This window comes from Onychostoma macrolepis, chromosome 21 (assembly GCF_012432095.1).
Source record: "Onychostoma macrolepis isolate SWU-2019 chromosome 21, ASM1243209v1, whole genome shotgun sequence".
NCBI lineage: Eukaryota > Metazoa > Chordata > Actinopteri > Cypriniformes > Cyprinidae > Onychostoma > Onychostoma macrolepis.
In genome coordinates, this window is record NC_081175.1 from 21,130,095 (window position 1) to 21,154,167 (window position 24,073).

At 35.3% G+C, this 24,073-nt stretch overlaps 1 protein-coding gene across 1 annotated transcript; it reads right to left on the reverse strand.

Annotated features, from left to right (window-relative positions):
- Positions 1–9: 9 nt before the first annotated feature.
- LOC131528550 (calcium/calmodulin-dependent protein kinase kinase 2) lies at positions 10–23,609 on the reverse strand. The gene is given in 17 exon segments (XM_058757780.1): positions 10–3,147; positions 3,946–3,996; positions 5,954–6,054; positions 6,235–6,366; positions 7,132–7,219; positions 7,295–7,368; positions 7,507–7,560; positions 7,640–7,839; positions 8,685–8,773; positions 8,871–9,073; positions 10,053–10,129; positions 10,132–10,185; positions 10,337–10,388; positions 12,685–12,738; positions 14,343–14,390; positions 16,164–16,794; positions 23,454–23,609. Coding segments are annotated over 16 exon segments (1,938 nt in total). The 5' UTR covers positions 16,752–16,794; positions 23,454–23,609; the 3' UTR covers positions 10–3,074.
- Positions 23,610–24,073: the final 464 nt, after the last annotated feature.

The following is a 24,073-nucleotide window of genomic DNA, read 5'->3' on the forward strand; positions in this document are numbered from 1 at the left end:
AAACAAAAGTAAAGGCAACTTTAATTTATTCAAATAATCAACTGGATACAATATATAGTATGATCAGCAATGAGATCAGAGGATGCTGTAAAGAGCTCAAACATGCTTCGAAAACATGCTGAATGAAATTGCGTGATTGTGACGGCATGCATTTATGTAACATCCCTGTAAACAGTCCTCTCAACAGTGCTCAAATGCTGTCGCTAGTGTGATATGGATGCAAACATTTACTCTAGCCCTTCAAGAACTACTGGGCAGAAACAGTGAGGAATGAGGAATTAAGGGGTTATAAATATACAGTACAGCGTTCCCTTCAATATACAATACACCTCTATTCAACGTACCATTTGCAGTGTCAGTATTTGAGAAAGCGGCTGTACATAGGAAACGGAAAAATGCTGTCTTTGATTTCAGCTGGTGAATTTAGCTCGTAGTTTTGATTGTACAGAAGAAAACATGGTTATGGAGGATTTCGCTAAACATGCATCTGAATTCTGCTAAACATTCTAATGTGCAAAGATTTTTTTCTCAGATTTTCCCTATAAATACTTAATCAAAAAAGGGGAACGGTGCTTCTCTGGTCCTGAATATATTATTTAAAGGTCATTAAAATCTGTTAAAATGTCCACTTACATATACAGTAGTGATATTGTATAACCAGCTTCGGTCGGTGCACATGCATATTTAAGTCAATATTACAAGATTCCTTCAACAATCAACATCCAACATACACAAGAGACCAACCGACTGACTTACACAGTCCAGAACTGCACCACAATGTGAGATTTCTTATGCATAGTAATAGTACCTACACAAAAGATTCAAATCAAAAGTCTTAAAGAGAAAGAAAGAAAATCACAGAAAACAAGTACTATAAAATACAGCAGAGTTTAACATGCAGGAAAACTAAAAAGTGGAAAAAACAAGAAGGTAGAGAGTTGACTTATAGAGTTACAAGGTAAACCAACAACATACATTCAACCTACTTGTGCAGAAAAGACTCCCCTGATACATGGAAGCATGAGCTATGTTATTCATTTCAGTGGTGGAAAAGCACCATCACTCTGACATTTTGAAACTACCGCTAAATAGAGCAAACAAACAAACAATCATAGAAAAATAATCAACACAGGAGATACATGACCGTAGTGCACATTGAGAAAATCTCAACAGGGCTTTGGACTATTTTTGCTAACTTTAAAACTGAGCTTAAGCGAGTTACTATAGTTCTACACTGTCTAGAACAGCTTTTCTAAAATTTCCAATTCTACTTTATCTACAATTCTATCGTACCAAAAAACTCTACACATGTACTGATGATCTATGCTACAGTTATGAGTATGAAAATGTAAGGCATACATTTGTGTCAAAACAGACTGACAAACATTGATTCCTTAAGTGAAAAGTCATGCATAGATTGCACAAAGTTATTGTATTTCCTTAAGAACTTCATAGAGTATGCGTCCTATATAGAAATGCCGATAACGAACTCGCTCTGATCATGACGAAGTCGAAATGCACTACTACATGGCATTTTGGTAATCCTACACAGGAAAAGGAAGTGAAATTACAGTAAGAAACTGTTAGCTTCATGATTAAAAGGGTCATGTTACATACAAGAAGACATGTCACAATGCCTATTGTGGCATTCCCTAAAGGTTATTTGTGGCCTAAATAATTAACCTACTATTCAAAAACATGCTATGTAACTCTCTCATTTCTTGGTTTTGGGCTTTGTCGTTTAAAAAAAAATGAGACAGTTTCCAGGTTTGGTCCTGTTCGCCATCTACAGCGCTGACATTATAATATAAACACAAAGTTGTGCGATTTGATATATAAACAAACACACACACACACACACACACAAACTTATCTGCATTTTCCCTAAATGACATCCTGAAGTGTTTCCATACTACATTTATACACATTTCCTGACTGCAAATTTTAAGAATTTGAATTAAAAAATTATGTTTTTTTTTTTGTATTATTTTACTTAATTTGCTTAAACAAACCTGATTTTGAGAAAGAATTCCAGCTAAAGTTGAAATATCTGAAGAAAGTCTGAGTTTTTTTTTTTTTTTTCATTTATTTTTAAATTCAGTTAATCTAATGAGATCTGTAAAACTGCAATGAAGTCCCTCTAATTAATCAGTGATGGAAAAAAAAAAATGAAGAAATCATAAATTTCTTCTTATAAGTACATTTTAGATGTTACTGTCAGCAATTTTAAAGAATTTTAAGGATTTAAAGCTATTTATTTCATGTGTTAATTTCTGTATATTTTACTGTAAATTCATTTAATTTTTTTAATCAAACAAACCAGATTTTTTGAGATTTAAGTTGAAATAAATTTCTGATGAAAGTCTGAGCTATTTTTTATTTTATCATTTTCAAATCATATCATGCCTCTCAAATTAATGAGTGATGGAAAGACATTAAGCATTAAAAACTACTTAAAGGTTATTGTCTGCAAATGTGCAAAGGCTATTTATTATTTTATTTGCCTTGATTTTTTATTTATATATGTTATTTTATTTAAACCAAACAAATCTGATTTTCAAGATGATTTTTTTTGTTTTTGAGAATAAATAAATTTTTGATGAAAGTCTGAGCTATCTTTATTTTATTACGGTCAAATTCAGTTCTAATAAGATCTGTAAAACTGCCACAAAGCAGCACGTCTCTTTAATAATTGAGTGATGGACAAACCTAAGAAATTGTACAGTTTTTCCTAAAAAATTCTGTTTAGCCTTGCGGTGGCGCCCCCTAGCTGAAGTAGAGGAGTAAAGCAGAGTCTCCGTGCCCGGAGAGGAGAGTAGAAACACACGCGCACACAGAAAACAGGTCCTGAGAGACGGCAGAGACCTGGGCGGACAGATACAGTGCATGCTGCTGTGGACTGTACAAATGCATGCATGAGTGGGTGCGCACACTCCACATCAACAACCCAACAAAAGCATCTTCCTTTCTTCCTTCCATCTTTCCGTCCACGCCCCAGGTCCATATCCTGGCCTTCCGGCAGCCACGACAGCCCCATCCTTGCGCATTTCACCCGAGCAAGATGCCCACAACTATCAGGAAAGAACTTCATCCTCGCCCACGAAGGGCAGGTCCATGCTCCGCATGCCTTCCTCGCTCTCTTGTTTCCTAGGAAACAGACAAATGTGGAGGTTGAAAATAACCGCACATTCCAGGCGTGTCAACCTGTCTATGGCAATGCAGACTGTTGTTAAGTGCGGCTAGAATTGTTAGGCAGCAGGTAAATTAAGACAGCGCGAGGGGTGTGGGAGGGGGGAAGCATGGCATCGCATCAGTCATATGCTCGGGTCGGAAGGAGGCACATGAAAGTGACTGACTACCATGTTTTTGCAAGGGGTTGTACTGCGAAGCCCGGGACTGTGGCACCACATGCAAAATGCACCAAAGTCCAACAAACCAATCAGAGTCCTGGTAAAAAAATTACTATGGCTGGGCGGCAAATCAGGATGCTCCTCTCCTTTTTTGTTGCTGACATTATGCATGAGGGGCATGCAGATATAGAAGGACCTGGAAAACATCATCCTGAACTGCCCATGAACTTACAGGACATACATGAACTTGTTTTATCTGTTAAACATTACATGCAAAATATGCTTGATGTACTAAGGGTTGATTATTAAAAGTAGCCTGTACAGCTACTAAGGTTCTTTAAGAGGGCATATCATGAATATTTTATATATTACATGCATGAAATGCCATTCATTAGGTAGGAAAACACAAGCGAATAGCTTGTTATTCTTTAAGCCATCTGAATGATAGTTTTGAGCATGCTAAAAAAACACCACACCATTCCTTTTAAGTGCAGATCATTCAAAATGGGCATGACCATTATCTCCTACATATAATATAGGTGGAGGAGAGTGAACAGGACATAGGTGGAGCGCTAACAGGCTAGCAGAGCTTTACCTGGGGGTACTGAGATTGCGGCAGTATTTCAAACTCCCTGCTCTCCCTTTTCTAGACGGCAGGAGAGATGCGGATACGTGAGAATTCTTAAATCGGAGCGTTTCTATCAAATATTCCTGAAAACATGACTAAACAAGAGCCTTAAAGGAATATTTCATGCTAAATATAACTCAAATATGCTAATGATTACCACAGAAAATAATTTGTGCTTGTCCCTTGGTTTCTGAAAACCTGAAAGGTTCTGAAAGGGATAGTTCACTCAAAAATGAAAATTCTACTCACCCTCATGCCATTCCAAACTTGTATGAATTTCTTTCTTCTGTTGAGTACAAAAGAAGGTATTTTGAAGAATGTTGGTAACCAAACAGCTGACGGTAGCCATTGACTTCCACAGTATGGAAAGAAAATACTATGGAAGTCAATGGCTAAGTAAAGTAAGAAGTTTCATTTTTGGGTAAACTATCCCTTTAACAATCTTAGCAAAGCTATTATTACAAGATATTGTTACTTTGCTAGGTAGTAATCAACCTAGCAAAGCACTGCAATGAAAGCTTCAACATAGTTGCAAAGGGGGCACTCATGAGTCATAAAATGATAAAAATGACTCTAGCTTTGTTCAAATATGCACTGCACACTTTCCCACTATGTAGATGGTGAGAAACAGTATGTGATGTCTGAATTCACAGTATTCATTAGACATTATGCGAAAAGTACCCGTATGAACTACTACTTCGGGTGTATCTGATCCATTTACTATCCCATGAGGCAGCTGCAGAGGATTTGTGAATGGCAGTGAAGCGACGACAGCAATGACAACCTGGCAGATGTATTACGTCTGGATTTCATTCATATTACACACACTCATATTATATAGAACATTACTTTAAGTAGGTTCACTTAGTCATTTAGCAGACACTTTTATTCTAAGCAACTTACTAATGAAGTCAATAGAAGCAATCAAAGCCAACAAAAATGACATTCAAAAATTCAAATGTAGTACCTTATCGGACAGCATGGTCTTGTGGACTTTATGGATACACACAAGTGAAGAATACACATTAAGTATGCTGTTTGAAACAAGGCCATAAACATCTTGAGTAAAGTATTTTAGCGTAGCAGGCTAATCGGTTAGCTTGGTAACTGTAAGCTAAATGAAAACACAATAAACATGTTTAATGTGACCATTCTTAGCTTTGGCTTCATAATCCAATGTGTGATGTATAAGTTCAAGAACATGAATTTATTAATTGACAGAGATGCATTAATTTAGCAAATCACTGGATTAAACTTCACACACAGAAACTGTTAGAAACACACAAAGAGTTAATTCACCAAGAAATGTAGTCTCATCTTAAAAAGATAATTAAGACAACTTAAGAAGTTAAATAATACATTTTACTGAAGGTTTAGTGTAAAAACATTCAAAAGATTTTTTAACATTCACTTATGCTCCAAGGCTGCATTTATTTGATCAAAAGTAGAGTAGAACAGTAACATTTGTGAGATATCCCAATTTAAAAGAGGTGTTTTCTATTTTAATATATGTCACACGATCCTTCAGAAATCATTCTAATATGCTGATTTGCTGCACAAGAAATATTTCTTATTATCAATACTGAAAACAGTTGAGCTGTTAAAGTGTGATACATTTATTTGAAATCAAAATATTTGTGACATTCTAAAATGTCTTTACTGTCCCTTTTGATAAATTTAATGCATCCTTGCTGAACAAAAGTATTAATAAAAGGACAGAAACTAGACAAAATTATTTTCTGTGGAAATGTTGCATAGACATTAAGCTCTATTTTACCTGAAAATACAATTAAGCTCTATCCTTATCATATTACAGTATAACCTAGTGTAGTTAAATAGCATAGAGTAATTAAATCACTAGCTAGGCAAAGCATTTAAAATTGTCTGTGACCACTGAAACCACTGCAGAGTTCCAAGTCTATGCTAAGGAAGTTTGTTCCAGTTATATAGCCCATCCCTAATGAGGAAGACTTACGATAGCATGTGTCCTGGTGCGGCGGGACTCCTGTCTTCCCTGCGGCCCCAATCAAACGGGTTCCCAAAAGAACGCTTGCGCAGCATAGTCCTAACCAAGATCTGAAGCAGAGAGCATGCAGCAAGAATAAGAACTCCAAAAACAGGCGCTGGGCTGTAATCTGTGTGGGTCATTAATCTGTTTATTCATTTGATGAGGTTATTAGCATTGAATACATTATGAGTATTCATAAAAACAGAATTAGGTTGTCTAAATAGGCCACCAGGGGCTTGCGATCTCACCACGGTGGCCAGGCTGGGGATGTGCTTGACAGAGTTTTCCACCTCCTCCTCTGTCACTTCTATCAGGCTGCAGCAGTTGTCGTCCTCAGGGGGGAGGGGCTCAGCACCGTGCCGCGTCACCCATGGGTGCACCTACAAAAACAACAACAACGGAAAAGAAATCCTGCTTTGATATCATTAATTAACTCAAGACTCTGTCTAAGCAGCTGGAGTGTCCTATATTCACACAGGAAGTGCTTTGAAATCATCTTTTAAGAATAAGGAACGGTTTTATTTTTGGTCCATTTGAAGTATGGAGGCTAATTATAACACTACCATGTACAAACAATTTGGGGTCAGTAAGATTTTTTTCTTGAAAGAAATTATTACTTCTATTTAGCAAGAATGCATTAAGTGCATTTTTTTACCAAAATATTTTTATGTCAAATAAATGCAATTCTTTTGAACTTCCCATTCATCAAAGAATCCTGAAAAAAAGTATCACAGTTAAAAAATTAAAAAAAATAGCTGCTAAAATTTCAGCTTTGCCATCATAAGAATAAAATACATTTTAAAGAACATTAAAATAAAACATGTTATTTTAAATTGTAATAATATTTTCACAATATTAATGTTTTTACTGTATTTTTGAATAAATGGAGCCTTGATGAGCATAAGAGACTTTTTTCAAAACTATCAGCCAAATCTTACTGACCCCAACATTTTGAATGGTAGTATGTATGGTTCCAAAACAATTACATGCAAAACAACCAAACGTCAACCAATAGTGTGATTCTAAGCCAAAACTGTTTATTTTTCTGGCCAATCATAAAAGAGGGCTAGTATTGTTGTACTTTAGTACTAGTGCTTTGTTAAACTCGAAGGTGGCGTCATCAGTGAAATAAAAGTCACACTGACCTTAATTTGTGGGACGGTAATTCTGGTTTCAGGATTCTTGTCCAACATTTTAAACAGAAGGTCCTTTAAGTCATCTGATATGTCCGCGCTGTTAAGTGGGACAAAAATCAACATCAGAACATCAGGATGGGGAAGGTCTTTCAGGCTCAAGAGAAATACTCACTTCTCTGGAAGCTCCACCGGTTGGGTCTTGATCTTCTGATGGAGGCTCAAAATACGCTCATCCATAAACGGACACTGTAGAGTGAGAAAATAAAGTCAAAGACCGCAACAAAAAGAATTCATTTCATACACTTTTCTTGAACAGTTTTGCAGAATTGTTACTGTTTACTGTGCGTAGCTCATGATATATACGAAGGTCAAAACAGGGCGTACCACTCCAAAGATGAAACAGTATAAGGTGACTCCCATTGCCCACACATCCAGAGCCTGTAAAAACATGATGGTAACTTGATTAAATCAATATTGACAGAAAGACTGACAGCATATTAGCAACAGAGCTTTTAACCTTTCCAGAGAAGTTCTTGCGGGTCTCTGAGAGGGTCTCTGGGGCGAGAAACGCTGGCGTCCCAACTGTGCTTGTCAGGAGGGCATCCGCTCCCTCAAACTGGTTACTGACCCCAAAGTCGGCAATTTTAACATGGCCATCTTCCCCCACAAGCAGGTTAGAAGGCTTGACGTCCCGGTGAATGATTTTCTGGTAATGTACTGTTGAGGATGAATAGTTGCCATCACTTTAAATCATTAACTATTGTATGCTATTTCTAAGAGAATGGGTACACACATTTACTTTAAATGTCATTCAGATGGCTTCTTCCTGTCCTGTGCTGTTATCTATTATATATTAATTATAACTATTAAAAAAGGTTTTGTTAATTGATAGAAATAAAGCCGAAATAAAATAATATATAAATATTATATGAAAAACTTAAATGAAAATTAAAAATGTACTGCCAAACAACTGAAATAAAAGAAGTTTAAGTATCAAAATTACTAACAAAATTAAAACTGAAATAAAACAAATTAAAACTATAAAAGATATACAAAATCTAATGAAAATGACAAAATGACTAATGGAATAAAAGTAATGAAATGTAAACTGAACATAGTATACAAATAATATCCAGTAATAGTATACAAATATAATAATAAAATACAAATATTAATATAAAGCATATAAATAAATAATAATTTATAAATAATACTAAAATAACACTGCTAATTGGCCAGTTCTTGGACAGAATAGGCAATGTGGACTAAACATGAAAACTAAAATTATATTGAAAATTGAAAATATAAAAATAAAAGCTAATTCAAAATATGAATAAATCCTATAATATATAAATAATACTAAATGCTAAGTAGGTAGTTGGCCAGAATAAGATATTTAGATACAAGACTTTAGTCTAAAAGTTTGGCTCCATTAGACTATCCAGTGTCCAGCCAATGGCACGAGGCCATGAAAATGCATCTTGTCCTTTTATCTGGATGTATTAGCAACAATCATGAGTATTGATCACACTGCTAAGCATTAGCTGAATTCCCGCACTCACAATACTCGATTCCTCTCAGCAAGTCCTGGAAGTAGAAGCGTGCCTGGTCCTCATCCAGGGGCTTATCAGTAGGAACCTCCATCACTGCTCTGCAAACACATGGGGAATGAGACACAGTTTCTCTAGCAGAGTGACACTAGCACAGCATGGGCCAGCGCTACAATCAGTAATAACATGCTTACTCACCCTCGTTTGACAAGCTCGAAAACTGTGAAAGCACACAGGAAACAGTTAGGACGTTTTGCATTACCTTCTCTGATTTCGCATACATTTAGCACAGAAAAGTAGAATAAATTGTGCATGTGCAAGTGTTTAGCATCTGCCAAGAGGATGAGTATCTGGCCAGACTTACCCATGTACAGATGGTCCTCACTTGGATCATCCAGCACCTGCGCAAAAAAACCAAAGCGGTTTAGAAAAGGAATGAAACCAGTCAGCATAGACCTTATATTATGCCTTATTTGATGTAAATGAAAACAAGGGTTTGACGGATAGAAATTCAGTTCATTCAATATGACAGACTGCATTAACATTAACATGCATCAACATCTAATTATTACAACCCAGTTTTGTTGACTTTTTAGGGAAAAACTTTCTTTCAGTGTTTTTATTGGCTAAATATTAACTGCCCATTACATATCAGTAGACTGCAAATAATTATTTTTGTAATCAGTATTAATGTCTTATTTTCCAGTAAAAATATTTTTTCAGATATCCTAAAACCAACTTTTTTTTCTGGTATACTTTTATTTGGTTCTGTTTTAATTATATATAATTTAATTAATTAATACTATTTTTTATTTGAATATTTAATGCAATTTTGCTTAAAAATAAATGCATCTTTATACTATAGTACATTTTTATGGGAAAATAAAGCAAAAATACTGATTCCTCACTGCCTTATTTTTATTCATGTCAAATTTAATATGATGCTTGCAATTTTTTCAAGGTTAAAATACTTTACCCCTCCCAGTTTAATAAATGTATAGGTGGACTTTCTGTTTAAACGGTGGAAGTGTTTGGGGAAACCTGTTTGAACATAGTCATAATTTTTTAATTCTACTTGGTGGTGCACAAATTACACATTTGATTCTTTATTTATTTTTTTTTTTTTTTGAAGTGTACAACATTTAAGAAACTCTATTTATAACCCTCACAGCATTATTTTTATTAATGTTAAATTTATTATGTGGTGTGTAATTTTCCCCTTCCAAGTTTAATAGATTTAAAGGTGGACTTTCTTTTCCAGACGATAGGAAACCTGTTTGAAAATAGTCTTTTTTTTATTAATTTTTTTTATTACACTTGGTGGCACTAGTGGTGTATAAATTACACCTTTGGCTGCATATTGATAATACAAGCACCCACCTCCACAAGCTTAACCACGTTAGGGTGATCAAGCTTCTTAAGGATGGCTATCTCCTGGTAAACACGCTCCAGAGGCCCTTGGGCTGAGGGGGGCCCTCAGGGGCCAATTTTGCCCCACGAGGAGGAGGTCTGCCTATTTAAACCAGCACAAGAGGAAATCATGTAAAAGGTTGAAGTATTGGGCATTCTGCTAGCTGATGAAACTGCGCCCCCAACTTCATACACACATACACTCAATCATAAACCCCGCTGAGCGCTCCATCTGCTTTAAAGCAGACACTTACGCGGGAACCCAGCCTGCCTCATCAGTCGTTTCTTGGACAGCACTTTCATGGCCTGTGGAGAGCAGTGAGAATGAGAGAGTGAGAGCAGATATCCAGTGTCATTACTGGCGCTGGGTGACATATGCCCCATTCTACAACCAGTACTGAGTGAGGACTACAACTGCCCCAAAAATTAGGATAAAAAAAAAAAACGAGCAAAAATGAATCAGAGATTGGGCAATTTTAAGTTAACATTTATTGTAATATTACAGCAGTATATTATTATTATTATTACAGCATGTTCATAATCATCATTATCAAGATATTCTATTTCATATTAAAATTAAATTATTTATCAAATCCCAATAATATAACAATCATTTTTAAATATTACAGCAATTTATTGTTATAATGCTAATAATACTACTAATCGATTGAACAATTTTAAGTTAACATTTATTGTACTATTACAGCAACATATTATTATTATTATTATCATAGCATGTTCATAATCATTATCAATATTTTCCATTTCATAAAAACATCCCCAAAAATAAAAATAAATAAAATAGTATTTTAAGACTATCTATCTATCTATCTATCTATCTATCTATCTATCTATCTATCTATCTATCTCTTCATTTTGATGCCATAGTGAACTGTATATTCAAGAAACCAGCTCTGTATGAAGAGTACTACACAAAAAATTTAAATTAAATAAGCAACAAATAATAAATTTAAGTAAAGAAAAAGCAAATAATCAGAGGAATGATGAAAATGAAGTTAATATCGAAATATTACAGCAATATATTATTATTATTATTATTATTAATACACGTTAATAATGCTAATAATACTATAATTAACTAATTAATAATAATAATAATAATAATCAAGATTAGGACATTTACAAATGTAAAATATTTACACACACATATATACATATACAGTCATGGCCAAAAATATCGGCACCCTTGGTAAATATGATCAACGAAGGCTGTGAAAATAAATCTGCATTGTTAATCCTTTTGATCTTTTATTAAAAAAAATTCACAAATATCTAACTTTTCATTGGATAATATGAATTTAAAATGGAGGGAAATGTTTTTCTCTAATACACATTGGCCACAATTAACGGAACTCTTTTATTCAATACTTTTTGAAACCTCCATTTGCCAGTTTAACAGCTCTAAATGTTCTCCTATAATGCCTGATGAGGTTAGAGACACCTGACAAGAGATCAGAGACCATTCCTTCATCCAGAATCACTCCAGACCCTTTAGATTCCCAGCTCCATGTTGGTGCTTCTTCTCTTCAGTTCATTCTCCAGCTGTGGTCCTTGGAGAGTCTTTAGCCACTCAAACTCTCCTTCTCACCGTGAATTAGGACGATATAGACACACGTCCTCTTCCAGGCAGTTTCGTAACATTTTATGTTGATTGGAAATTCTTAATTATTGCCCTGATGGTGGAAATGGAATTTTCACTGCTCTAGCTCTTTTCTTAAAGCCACTTCACTAATTTGTGAAGCTCAATTATCTTTTGCTGCACATCAGAAATATATTCTTTGGTTTTTCTCATTGTGATGAATGATTAAGGGAATTTGGGCTTTGTTTTCCCTCCTATTTATATTTCTGTGAAACAGGAAGCCATGGCTGGATAATTCCATGTTCATAATCCCCCTGGAGTGCTCAAAATTGTGAATATGAATGGCAATATACTTCAGAGATATTTTACTCATAAGAATTTCTAGGGGTGCCAATAATTGTGTCCAACGTGTATTTGAGAAAAACATTTATTTCATAATGATATTTCCCCCCATTTTAAATTCTTATTATCCAATGAAAGGTTAGATTTTTGTGAATTTTTTAAATAAAAGATCAAAAGGATTAACAATGCAGATTAATTTACACAGCCTTCTTTGATCATATTTACCAAGGGTGCCGATATTTTTGGCCATGAATACAGTAAGAAACAGCCATTTAGTCAACAGTGAGAATAGAGATGAAGTAATGTATGACTACTGATGAAATGACTACTAATTTAGCTGGATTATGAGTCCATGGCTTGTGCAGAAATTCTACATTTCCCATCATTCTATGTGGTATGCTTTGCTCTTTGTTTTGATGCACTAGTGCTTAAATACATTTTACTTCAATTAAAATTGCACCATAATTATGATTTTTGAACCTATTCTCAATGGACAGTGTCTATGTGACCGTTTTAAGACTGGCTGCTGAAGATGACCTCAACACTCATAATTTAATGATTACTGATAACACTAGGATGTTAGCTCTTTACTCTTCATACATGAAGTGTGTATATACTCGTGCAAGATCATGAGAGTGTGTTGCATCAGTGTGTACTCACATAGTACGTGTTGTCATCTTCATTGTACGCCAGCTTGACAACTCCATAGGAGCCCTTTATCGGGAAAACAAGGTGCGTCGGTCATGACAACTTGTAAATGGATCAAATTGCAATACAAACATACTCAGTAACATGCAAAAACGGTGGGAAACAGGAGGCTAAAGTGGCCAAGCATTTGTGCCGTTTGATTAACTGGAGAACATGTAAACCAAACCAAGCCAGTAGGCAACAGCCGGCATCATGATGAATGCCATAGACAGGCATAATTCCACTTCTGTTCTGTCTCTATCTCTCTCAAACCCACACACACACAGGTCCCAGCTGGGAGAGCAGATTGCCGTTCCAGCAGGGAATCCAACCCTCAGACACAGAGATGAGAGCAGAGCAGGAATCTCCCCATCCAAGCTGACAGTTTTCCATGCCCTCGAAAAGAGATGAAGCTTAGTGGAACAGCAACAGTGAAAACACTTCACTGCTCCCTTCACTTGCTTTACTGCATTACAATGTATACTGCTTTATTAGTAAATTCATTAAATGCGCTTATGTGTACTCTTCTTAGAAAAAAGTACTGCGGTAATACTATGGTACACATGGTTCACAAAGAACTCTTCAAAATAGTGTGTAACGTAGCATTAACATGATGCCATGTCCAAAAAAAAACCCATGGTAAAACATGGTACTTTTGTATCTAATTCATTCTGTTCTAATCATGAAACTTTGATCTATCCTATGGTGTCACAAAATTACCATATTCATATACTATGAAATTAAATAATATTCCAAGTTATTTCAAACTCTATTACCATGGTACCCTGTACCAGAAAACATAGTTATCTCTAGTATAACTTTTTTATTCTCATATTCACTACAGTTTAAAAGTTTAAGTTTAATTTTTATTATATTATATTATTATTTTTAGATACGTTTATTCAGCAAGGATGCTTGAATTGATCAAAAGTGACAGTAAAGGCAGTTATGATGTTGAAAAGATTTATTTCACTGTTTCCACTAACAGATATAATATAGCACATTAAACATTGCTTAAACATTGATAATAATAAGAAGAAATGTTTCCTGAGCACCAAATTATTACACCAATATTAATTAATTAATTTTTTTTAGTCATTACTCCAGTCTTCAGTGTGCAAAAAAATAATTTCAATATGCTCATTTGGTGTTCAGTAAACATTTCTGAAAACTCAGCTTTGTCACCACAGGAATAAATGACATTTCAAAATACATTCAAATAGAAAACCACTATTTTAAATTACAATAATATTTCACAATTTTGCTGTTTTTACTGTACTTTTTTAATACAGTGATACAGCCTTGGTGAGCATAAGAAACTTCTTTCAAAAACATTTTAAAATTTTACCGACCCCAAATGTTTAAACTCAAATCTAATTTTCATGTCTATTTATTTCCAAGATACAGAAAAAATGAAAAAGTGTGATCATTTCATGTGGCTAATTTTGTAATAATAACCAATATGCCTCACGTATTTTGTTACTTTTCATATTTTTACTATCTCAAATATGTGAGATGTTTGTTTGTTCTGAAATATGTTTGTTCAATGAATCTTTCAGCAGAGTGTTCATTCATCCCAGACTCAGCAGGAAATGATCTATACATAAATAATAAATGAAAAACAGACATACCTTTCCGATCTCATCTTTCAGCTTGTACTGGTTGAGCTGCACGCAGTCCTTTTGAAATAAAGAAACACACGATATCGATCAATGACACTGAGGTCTTCTTTAAGGAATTGTAGCCACTACTTCAGCCTGTGTGGCCAAAGATCACAGCAAATGCTAACTTGATTCTCTCATCAAGAATATTCCAGGTTCAAAGAATCAAAAGCATTAGCAGAAGAAAAACTACAAGGGAGTATCTGAGCAAGGGTTATTATAGTTAAAAAAAACTATAACCATAAAAAACATTTCCATCACTTAAAACAAATTGAAATAAAATATTAAAAAACATTTTATTTCAGCTAGTTGGCATTTTCTCATTTTCGTTTAGCTTAATTCGAATGACTAAAATAACTACATAAAAGTAAAATGAATAAATAATATATAGACAAAAACTAATAAAAATGACAAAAATGCACAACTAAAACTTTGAAAACAGAAAATATATATAAAAATAATCAAATTCAAAATCTTAAAAACGATACTAGTAAATCAATGATACTAAAATAACACTGACTTGAGCCCAGAAAGGTACACAAGCTAAAGCTACACACATTTCTCGCTGATTTCACATCCTAATGGAAAAGCAGAAGCATCTATAGGGGAACTTTCTCTTGACAAGCGCCATTAAGAGGAAGGTAATTGCTCCTGTCTGTAACCTTACCTTACATACCCTCTCAACCTCGCAGACTTGAAGCCAGTGCAGAGAATGAAGAAAAGGAAATGTTCTTCTCAAAGACAACATCAGTTCTCAAACAAGCAGCTCAAATGATCTCAGGCCACAGCATCATATTCGTCTAGTTTTTAGTGGTGTAATTATATAAGCTTACATAATTGTTAGGCATCATGGTAACCATTGTGTTGTTCAGACAGTTGGGTTGTGTTCAAATAGATGATGTTGTGTTTTACACCTTCCAGACATTGCCCACCTCGAATATAGAGATCACAAAGAGCAATTTCTATATTTGATCAATTATCTTATAATACATTTAGTTTTATGTAATATTTAATATCTAAATATACATGAATTGATATTACTAATTCATTAAATGTTAAATATTATATAAATTATATTAAAATTGTTTTTAAAAAATGCAACATTAGAGTTGAGCATAATTAGAAGAAAAATGACATTTTTTCATGACATTTACAAGCCTACATCACTCAAAATATAGAGACAAATTCATTTATATTAATAATTTAAATATTAAATATATAATAAATTTTTTAGCATAATTACAAACTTTTCTACATTTTATTTCCATGACATTTACATATTTAATATTATATAAATAATATTTACTAGTTAAAATATTTTATATTGATATATACACACACACAATTACTTTATAATGTAAATTTTATATTATATAAAATATTTATTATAAACTATTTACTGTCTATATATTATATATAAATAATAATTTATTGCTATTAATATATATAATATATTACATAATATATTTATATTAAGTCTATATTTTATTTCCAGCCTACAAGCAATTTTTACAAGCCTACATGATTTAAAATATAGTGATCACAAAGAGCAGTTTATAGCCCCAAAGCTTAATAATTTATATATATTATATATTTAATATTTAGATTTAATGCGTAATTATGAATGAATTGATATTAATAATTTAAATAATACATACATAAATAATTTAATTATATAATAACAAAAATGTTTACATTTCATTTAAATTTAATATCATTAATTAATGGATATTTATGTAAGGGACTTCCCTACTCTTCCAAACACACCTGCCATTACCTCCGGCCACCTACCTGCAGGTCTGTGATGGAAACACGATGAGACTCCACGGTTGGTCTTCGAGGGAGGCGTGGAGATGAGTGAGGGGAGGTGATTGGCGAGTAGGGCAGCGATGGGTAAATATAGCGTCCGTTCAGTCCCGGCGAACCGCAGGGCGACGAAAGCGTCTGCGAGCGTTCCTGTAGCGACAGCTTCCTGTCGGAGAGGCTCAGTCTACCTCTGTGCTCCTGCGGTACTGGGAAGAGTGCTTCCGGGCGGCCCACCGTGTGGGACAGAAGATCACAGGAGGCCATGCGGAAGGGCGGGACCGGACCTGACGACGCCGGCTCCGGCGTTTCTGAGCTGTCCATGTCCTCCACCTCCTCCTCCTCTCCGCCCTCCTGCCCTGAGCCATCACTGGGCTCGTACTCCGTCACCACAATCATGGACTCCATCTCGCTGATACAAGGGCTCAGGCGCGTGGATGGGGAAGGGAGCACAACACAGCTCCGCAGCAGGTCAGGCAGTGGCTGATTGGGCAGTTGTACCAGGGGAATGGGCGGAGCATGGCCCAGAGCGGCAGGGGGATCAGAAGAGGGCCAGGAGGAGACACAGGGAAACATAGTGTCCTTCCCAAACACCTCTCAGTAGCCCCTCCATCAACGCCTGGCAGGAAAAACAGAGTTGGAAAATGTTAGATGTCATACAGAATGTCAGCGCTTTTGACCAATGACTTCGAGCATCATTTGGGAATGGCCGTTAAGGTCACTTCACATTTTTATTATTATTTTTGCCAACTCAATATTTTATATATCCAATCCCAATCAATTAATTTTACCCAATCAACAATATTTTATAATGTATTATTTTATATATTATTGTTATCATAGAATTATTATAGCCATTATATAAATATTTGATATTTATATAATAGTTAGTATCCAATTGTTTAGTGTCCAATTATGAATTGATATGAACATATCTATTACATAAATATACAAAAATATTTACATTTTTGAGTTGATCATAACTAAATTTTATTTAGTTTGTATATATATATATATATATATATATATATATATATATATATATATATATATATATATATATATATATATATATATATATATATATATATATATATATATATACACACACACACACACACACACACCTCAATTTAACACACAAAATTAGATTTTATATACCTTTAAAATTCTACAAAATCACTATTTTAAAATTCCTTGATATTCCTGAGTTTTCCTTGACACTGATTCTAGGACAAAGCCGAACTGGGAACAATCCCTTGACTCAAAAAAACCTTTGCTCTATATATATACTCAACCTCCATTTTTGTCCTTAAGTCAGGTCATTGTTATAAAATGATATTACACTGAAAAATGGTTTACCTGTACAGATTAAATGAGTGAATACAGCTAATAAGCTTATAAATATAAGATGCTTCAAGTAAAGCCTGCGCGAAAAGATTACATATCTCCATTCTGCTCTGAGCCTCCGTTTTTCTTATGGCCTTGATTTACATGCAAAGAGCTGTAGTTTCTTTGGCGAGCCGATTTTCTGAACATTGGAGACTCTCTGTGTGTGTGTGGGAGAGGTGTGGGTCTCGCAGAATGAGAGAAATATAAGCAGGTACAATAAAAAAGACATTCATTACTCTGAGGGGTTCAGAAAGGAGAACTTGTGTGGGCTGGCCCACCCCCTCCATCCGTCCTCATTTCTACCGCTCGCATTCACCGAGAACCACTGCAGCTCTGTTTCGTTCCCTGCCATTTCTTCATCTGCGATCGAATCCCTACTTATGTTTTTGCTGTAATATCATCTCGGGGCCCTGGCCTCCATGCGTTCTCCTGACAAAACACCCACACAGCTGGAAGATGGAAGAACACTGCAGGGGAAAAAAAGCCTATTTTTCTCAGCGTTCCTCATCTTTGACCCCTCCCGCATCCATTTCCCAAGTTATTGTGTCCCTGACACTCATTTTCACCCTAAATCAGAACGCACTGATGAGGATTCAAGCTTTTCTAGCTTTCTCACAAAAAAAAAAAAAAAAAAAGAAAGTCACATTCATACTGGAAATAACCTCAATTTTCAAAAATCTCCATTCGGATCAAAAATTACATTACAAGAGAGACTCAGAATATAATAGAAACTTGGTAGGCTCTTAAATTAAACCACTTTATAATCACCCAGAACATAATACAACCACCTAGCCATGTGCTAGAAACCTCGCAGAACACCTTAGGAACAATATAAGTGTCATCCTTTGTATGGTTAAGCAAGCACACATTTATGCATAAAATGTAAAAATCTTGTTTATTAAACTGTCTCTCACCATCCATCACCCACTGAGAGATTCAGCCAGTAAGAGAATTAATGATGGATTTTAGATGACATTAATATGACAACAAGTGACAACCAAGTGATTGTAACATCACGCAAGATGATGTGCACAACATCCTGTGTTGTAAACATTTTTAAAACAGATCACCAGTCAAGCAGACAAAAGTACTGTTATGTTTATTATTAAACTTATAATGACACTTATAATAAACTTACATTTATGCAGTTTCTATTTAATCTTTATCTTGAGATTAAAATTGCATATTTAAATTTTACATTTATTAATAAAGAAAAACCGTCTATTTCAAGTAAACACTGTTCTTTCTATTCTATTCATTAAGGAAGCCCTGAAAACATTTTCAACCTTGATAAGAAGAAATGTTTCTTGAGCACCAAATGCATTTTATAATGATTTCTGAATAATCATGTGATATTGAGGACTGGATTATGTTTGCTAAACATTCGGCTTTGCCATCACAGGAATAAATGATATTTAAAATTATTAAATATATATATTAAAACTCAAAACAGGTATTTTACATTGTAATAATATTTCACAATGCTAATGTTTTCACTGTATTTTTGATCAAATAAATGTAGCATCTTTCCAAAACTTAAAAAAATCTTACTGACCCCAAACTTCTGAATGGTAGCATATGTAGTTATTAAAGATCTGATTGCATTTAAAAGTGATTATTGGTCAATCTCTGAAGGTAATCATTCAGTACTGTAGCAAAGTATCATGGTATTGACATCTGATGCCATTACTGTACCAACACAGCACTAATGGTCAACTATTATTAGTACACATTGGCTAATAAAGCAGCACACAACCAAATAAATCACCTATTTTAAGATATCGGAGTAGAAATTTTATGATGAAATGAGACGTTTTTAATGTCAGATCTGATTTTAATCACTGGTCTGTCTCTGGTTTGGACGCCGTTAGTGACTTCCTGTCTACATCGATGACAAAGAGACAGCCCATCTGAGCACAGAGCGACCAGGCATGTCCGACCCATTTGTCAGCTCAGGTGCTGATGGGGGGATGATGAAAGTGTGCAGAAAGTCAAAGGGATTGATGTGTCATTATCCAGTCCGAGCGTCAGGCAACTACCTGAAACTCATGCGGCAGTATTACAGGTACATTGCAAGCATCTAAAAAACCCAGAGCATCACGTCCTCTTTTCAAGAACAGGAAATTCACAGTAGATGTGGGCAAGATGTGGCCTGACTTCAATGGTAGGCTGAGCTATTTTAATCTGAGAGCAGTTTCCACATTCTTCTGTGACCTACTTCGATCTTTGATGGATTGCAAAGCGAGTGTTTCTCCTTCACGTGCCCAACCTACCGAACCTCATTTGTTATGGAGACTCGGACTCACGAGCAAACAAGCCATGGACCCCAACGGACCACATGTATAACAAATAGGGTCTACATTAAAGGGATTCCACAAAGGACAACATCAAAAGCATAAAAAGATCCACCATTTTCAGTCAAGCGCTTACCCAAGAGGAACTCCAGCAAGAAACCAATTTTACCCTAAAAACAAACAGATGCAGCTTTACACCAGATGACTTTCCACTGTCTAGTTGTCTTTATTATGGTGAGATGCACAGGGCATCCACAGGGAAAGGGGTCCACAGAGGATTGATCGTATGGGACCATCTGGAGTGTTCAGCATTCCTCGAAACATTAGCTTTAACAGGGAAAACCAAAGTACTAATCTGTGGACAAGAGGAAGCAGGAATAATCTACACACTGACTTAATGCTAACCTTTAAAGACAAGTTTTGGGTTCAAAACGAGTTGAGCTCTCACAACAGTATCTGTGGGGTGCTGTCGATCTCCACAGACAATGATTTTGGCTTTACCCCCATATACAGCACTTCAAGCGAAATCAAAGAATGAACTGGTGTGACGCCATTTTGAACAAAATTTAGGCCAAAATGAAGTTCGTTTCAGGAGTTCAAACCTGCTTGCCAAAGTAAGAAAGTTCGCATTGGCTTGAAAACACCTTCAAACTACCATTGCTCCATGGCGATTTCGTAACCTTAAAAATTAAGGTCATTTATTGGCAAATGGTTCCTTGAATGCGCTCATCGGATGCAAAATTAACTTTTACAAGTTGTCTGAACTGAAATGTGTGTTGGGAGTGTGTGTTCACAACCACCCTATAATGATAAAAATCCACCCAGTGTTGTTTTTTAAATCCTAATAAATCATAAGCAGTGTCTCAAATTTTTGGCAGAGTGACGTAGTTCTGCACACAGGCCCCTCCCACGTCTATTGATGAACACTGGCGTTTTATCACAGACCCACCCTGAGTGAACTGTAAACAGTCCGCCATTGTTTCGATGCCGGAGCGGTTATAGACAAGAATGACTCCTAAGCAATTGAGGTGTTTTGTTGTTGGATGTAGCCTAATAATGAACATAGCAGTCATCATTTACTCCCGACATCAAGCTGAAGACGCAGAGAATTACTTTTGCTTTTGTCTATGTTTGCGCGAATCATTCGTGATACAGCTTCACCCACAGAAGTGAGTATACGTTTTTTTATGAATCATCAAATTGCCCAAATTTCCTAATAATGTGCTAGTTAGCAAGTTTCACGATGAATGCGGCTAAAGTTTACAGACTCTCAGAGAGCGGTCAGGTGAGCAGAGCTCATTAGCATTTAAAGAGACATGCACCAAAAAGGCTCGCTGTGAACAGAGCTGTTTTTGACAAGGTAAAATGCGTGTTGTTTTACTCTACCATTGAGAAATTTTAACCAAAGTATGTTACAGAATTTTCATTAAGACCCTAAAGAATCATATCAACTTGTGGAAAATGGGAATTTGTGTGGTAACACAAAAAGCTCTTTAGATTATTAAAATGTTCAGTTTAAGAACTGTTCACTGAAGGGCTCTTTGGGGAACTCAAAATGGTTCTTCAATGCCTTCTTCTGTTCAGTCCGTCAAGGTCAGACATGAGTAAAAAGCTGCTTTATATTAGAAATTGACATTGTAATTCTAATTGAAAGCGCCAATGACACTGTTTTTTATGTTTCTATAAAAAAAGTACTTTGCCATGAGTACATTGGGGCCTTTAAAATGGAAGGGGGCAAGATATTCAGCAGGTTTTAAAAGCAGCTCATATTTCTGTACCTAAATTAACCCTTCTGAGCAAAATTATTATTTATTTGAACTATAAAGTTGTCTTCTACTTTTTTTTAGTTTTTATTCCAATGAAATCCCTTTGACTCCTATTGCAAGTGCATTAGTGAAAACACTGTTGTTGTTGTTTTTCTTACAAACTGTGGGCTAGTTTAAATCATTATCTCTTGTACTAGGTTATATTGAATTTGAAAGCTGTTTAAAAACAAAAAGGTCTGCCACACTTTATACAAGTCAGTGGATATTTCCCATGCCCATGCGTTGGCTGTTAGATGCATCTTCCATAAACTAAGAAGTGAAAAGTAATTACGCCAACCTCAATCACATTTTTGCACGAGGCCTGAAAAATAAATAAACAACTTTATCCAGCTCACCCACAGCTAGATTTCAAATCATACCCGAATGGCTCATTCCACAGGGAAAAGCCCTCCAGAGACCGTCTTATGCCACTCTCTCCAAACAAGGCAAACTATTTTAGACCCAAACACCCAAGCAACATGAAAACAAGTCAGTGAATACAAAATACCATTTGTTAATAATGCAGCACAACTGACATCTAATGTACTTGTATGCATATATCCCCTTTCATTATAGCCATATGGATTAAAATATCACACAATAGCTGTCAAAACCTAGACAGCATTTTTGGACATGAGAACCATTTGCATGTTCCTTTGAAGCCCAAAAATACTGTCTAGGCAAGCAGCTCACTAGATGTTGATCCACAGCCAGAGATTTTACGGGTTTCACTCGTCAACTGTCAAACAAACAGGATGAAAATGAATTAAGGATGCTGAATTCTTTGGTATCTGGGTCATTCTACAAAACAGGTGCCATTTTTGTCTCTCAAATACATGTGTGGAAAAAATGACTTTAACATTCAATAGATGATGCCAACTTTAAACACAAACAAAACCAGTAACTTTCTGTCATGCTTTTTTCTTTCTTCATAAAGAGGAGTCATTTTTAACACTCCTGTCTGTCCAACGTTTAGCTATATATTAGAATAATATATATTTGTAATATTAGCAAGAATTTCATTAAACATAAAATACGTGAAAGCCTAATATATATTCTAATACAAAATTATCTGCTTTACCTAGCATAATCTAAAAATCAAGACAACTTGTTTACCTCTTATCTTTTTTTTTTTTTTTTTTTTTACTTTTGTTGGTAGTTAAATCAGAAATGTTCAACGCCGCTTAGATGGATATGTATAGTAAACATTTGAAAACCGAAAAGTGAATATTTGTTGAAAGATCAGCATTAAATTCTCCTCATAATAAGCACTTTGTAGTTTCACGACCTCGCAATATCAACTTGAACTAAAAACTGACAACCCTGTTTTATCATCAATCCTCTCCCAGCATTAATTACAATTTAATAATTTTACAATTCATTGACACATTGTCTTACTGAATGTTTAGAAACCATACTTTAAATCACCTCATTAAAACTAAAAATGCATAACCCAACTTCCCAATAACCAAACTGATCTTATGTGAATTTTAGATGTGTTGGCTTTGATCACTCCTGCTTCACAATAGCCGTGCAACGCAATTTCATGCATATTATTTGTAAAAGCTTCATGTAAACACTGACACTGGCTCGAAGAGCAGATTCCGTTTGGAGAATAATTTTAAGGCTGGTTGTTATTTTGCTAAAGCTGGCTAACGCATCTCTTACGAAACAGATGTTTGGAAAATCCAGCCGAGGATTAATAAAATCATTGTGATCACGCATGTTCACGCATGTCGCCCTATAGAGGTATAACAGGAGTCGTCGGTTCAGTGTTGTGTCCTTACCTCGGCCGCTGGTAAGATCCTGTTTTTGAAGGGTATGTTGTTAGCTCGCTGGCAGTAATGGTAGCGGTTTATGATATGGTATGATGTGCAGGCAGCGGGGGACGGAGGTGCTTCTGCTGTGAGTGAATGTGAGAGGAGTGGCGACATCTAACGGCCACGAGAGGAACTGCGTCTGATGTTGAACGGACAACCAGGGGGTTATTAGCTTGATTAATTGAACTTCATCGCTGTGCTTCACTCTAATGCCTGTACTATTACTCAACTGCATATTGACACTAAATCACGTCAAAAATTAACTTTCGATTGTTTCAATTTCGTGTAAATCCCCAAAGTACCATTTTTACTAAGCCGGTGTAATTACGGCCCTAGCTGAACTTTCATAATCGATAACATTGATTTCAGTGGGAATCTGTTTGGAGATAACCATGGCATTTATCCATTACTCTAAAGAAATAAACTTCCATTTTTAGATATTGCTGAAGATTGACAAATTATCTAACAGTTTTCAAATTAATATTTTGTGTGTGTTCTACAGCGGTACATAATCAGGACTCCAATGCTAAAATGCAAAAAACAAAATGATGTGTGGTCATAAAACCTGGAGCACCAAAATGAACCTC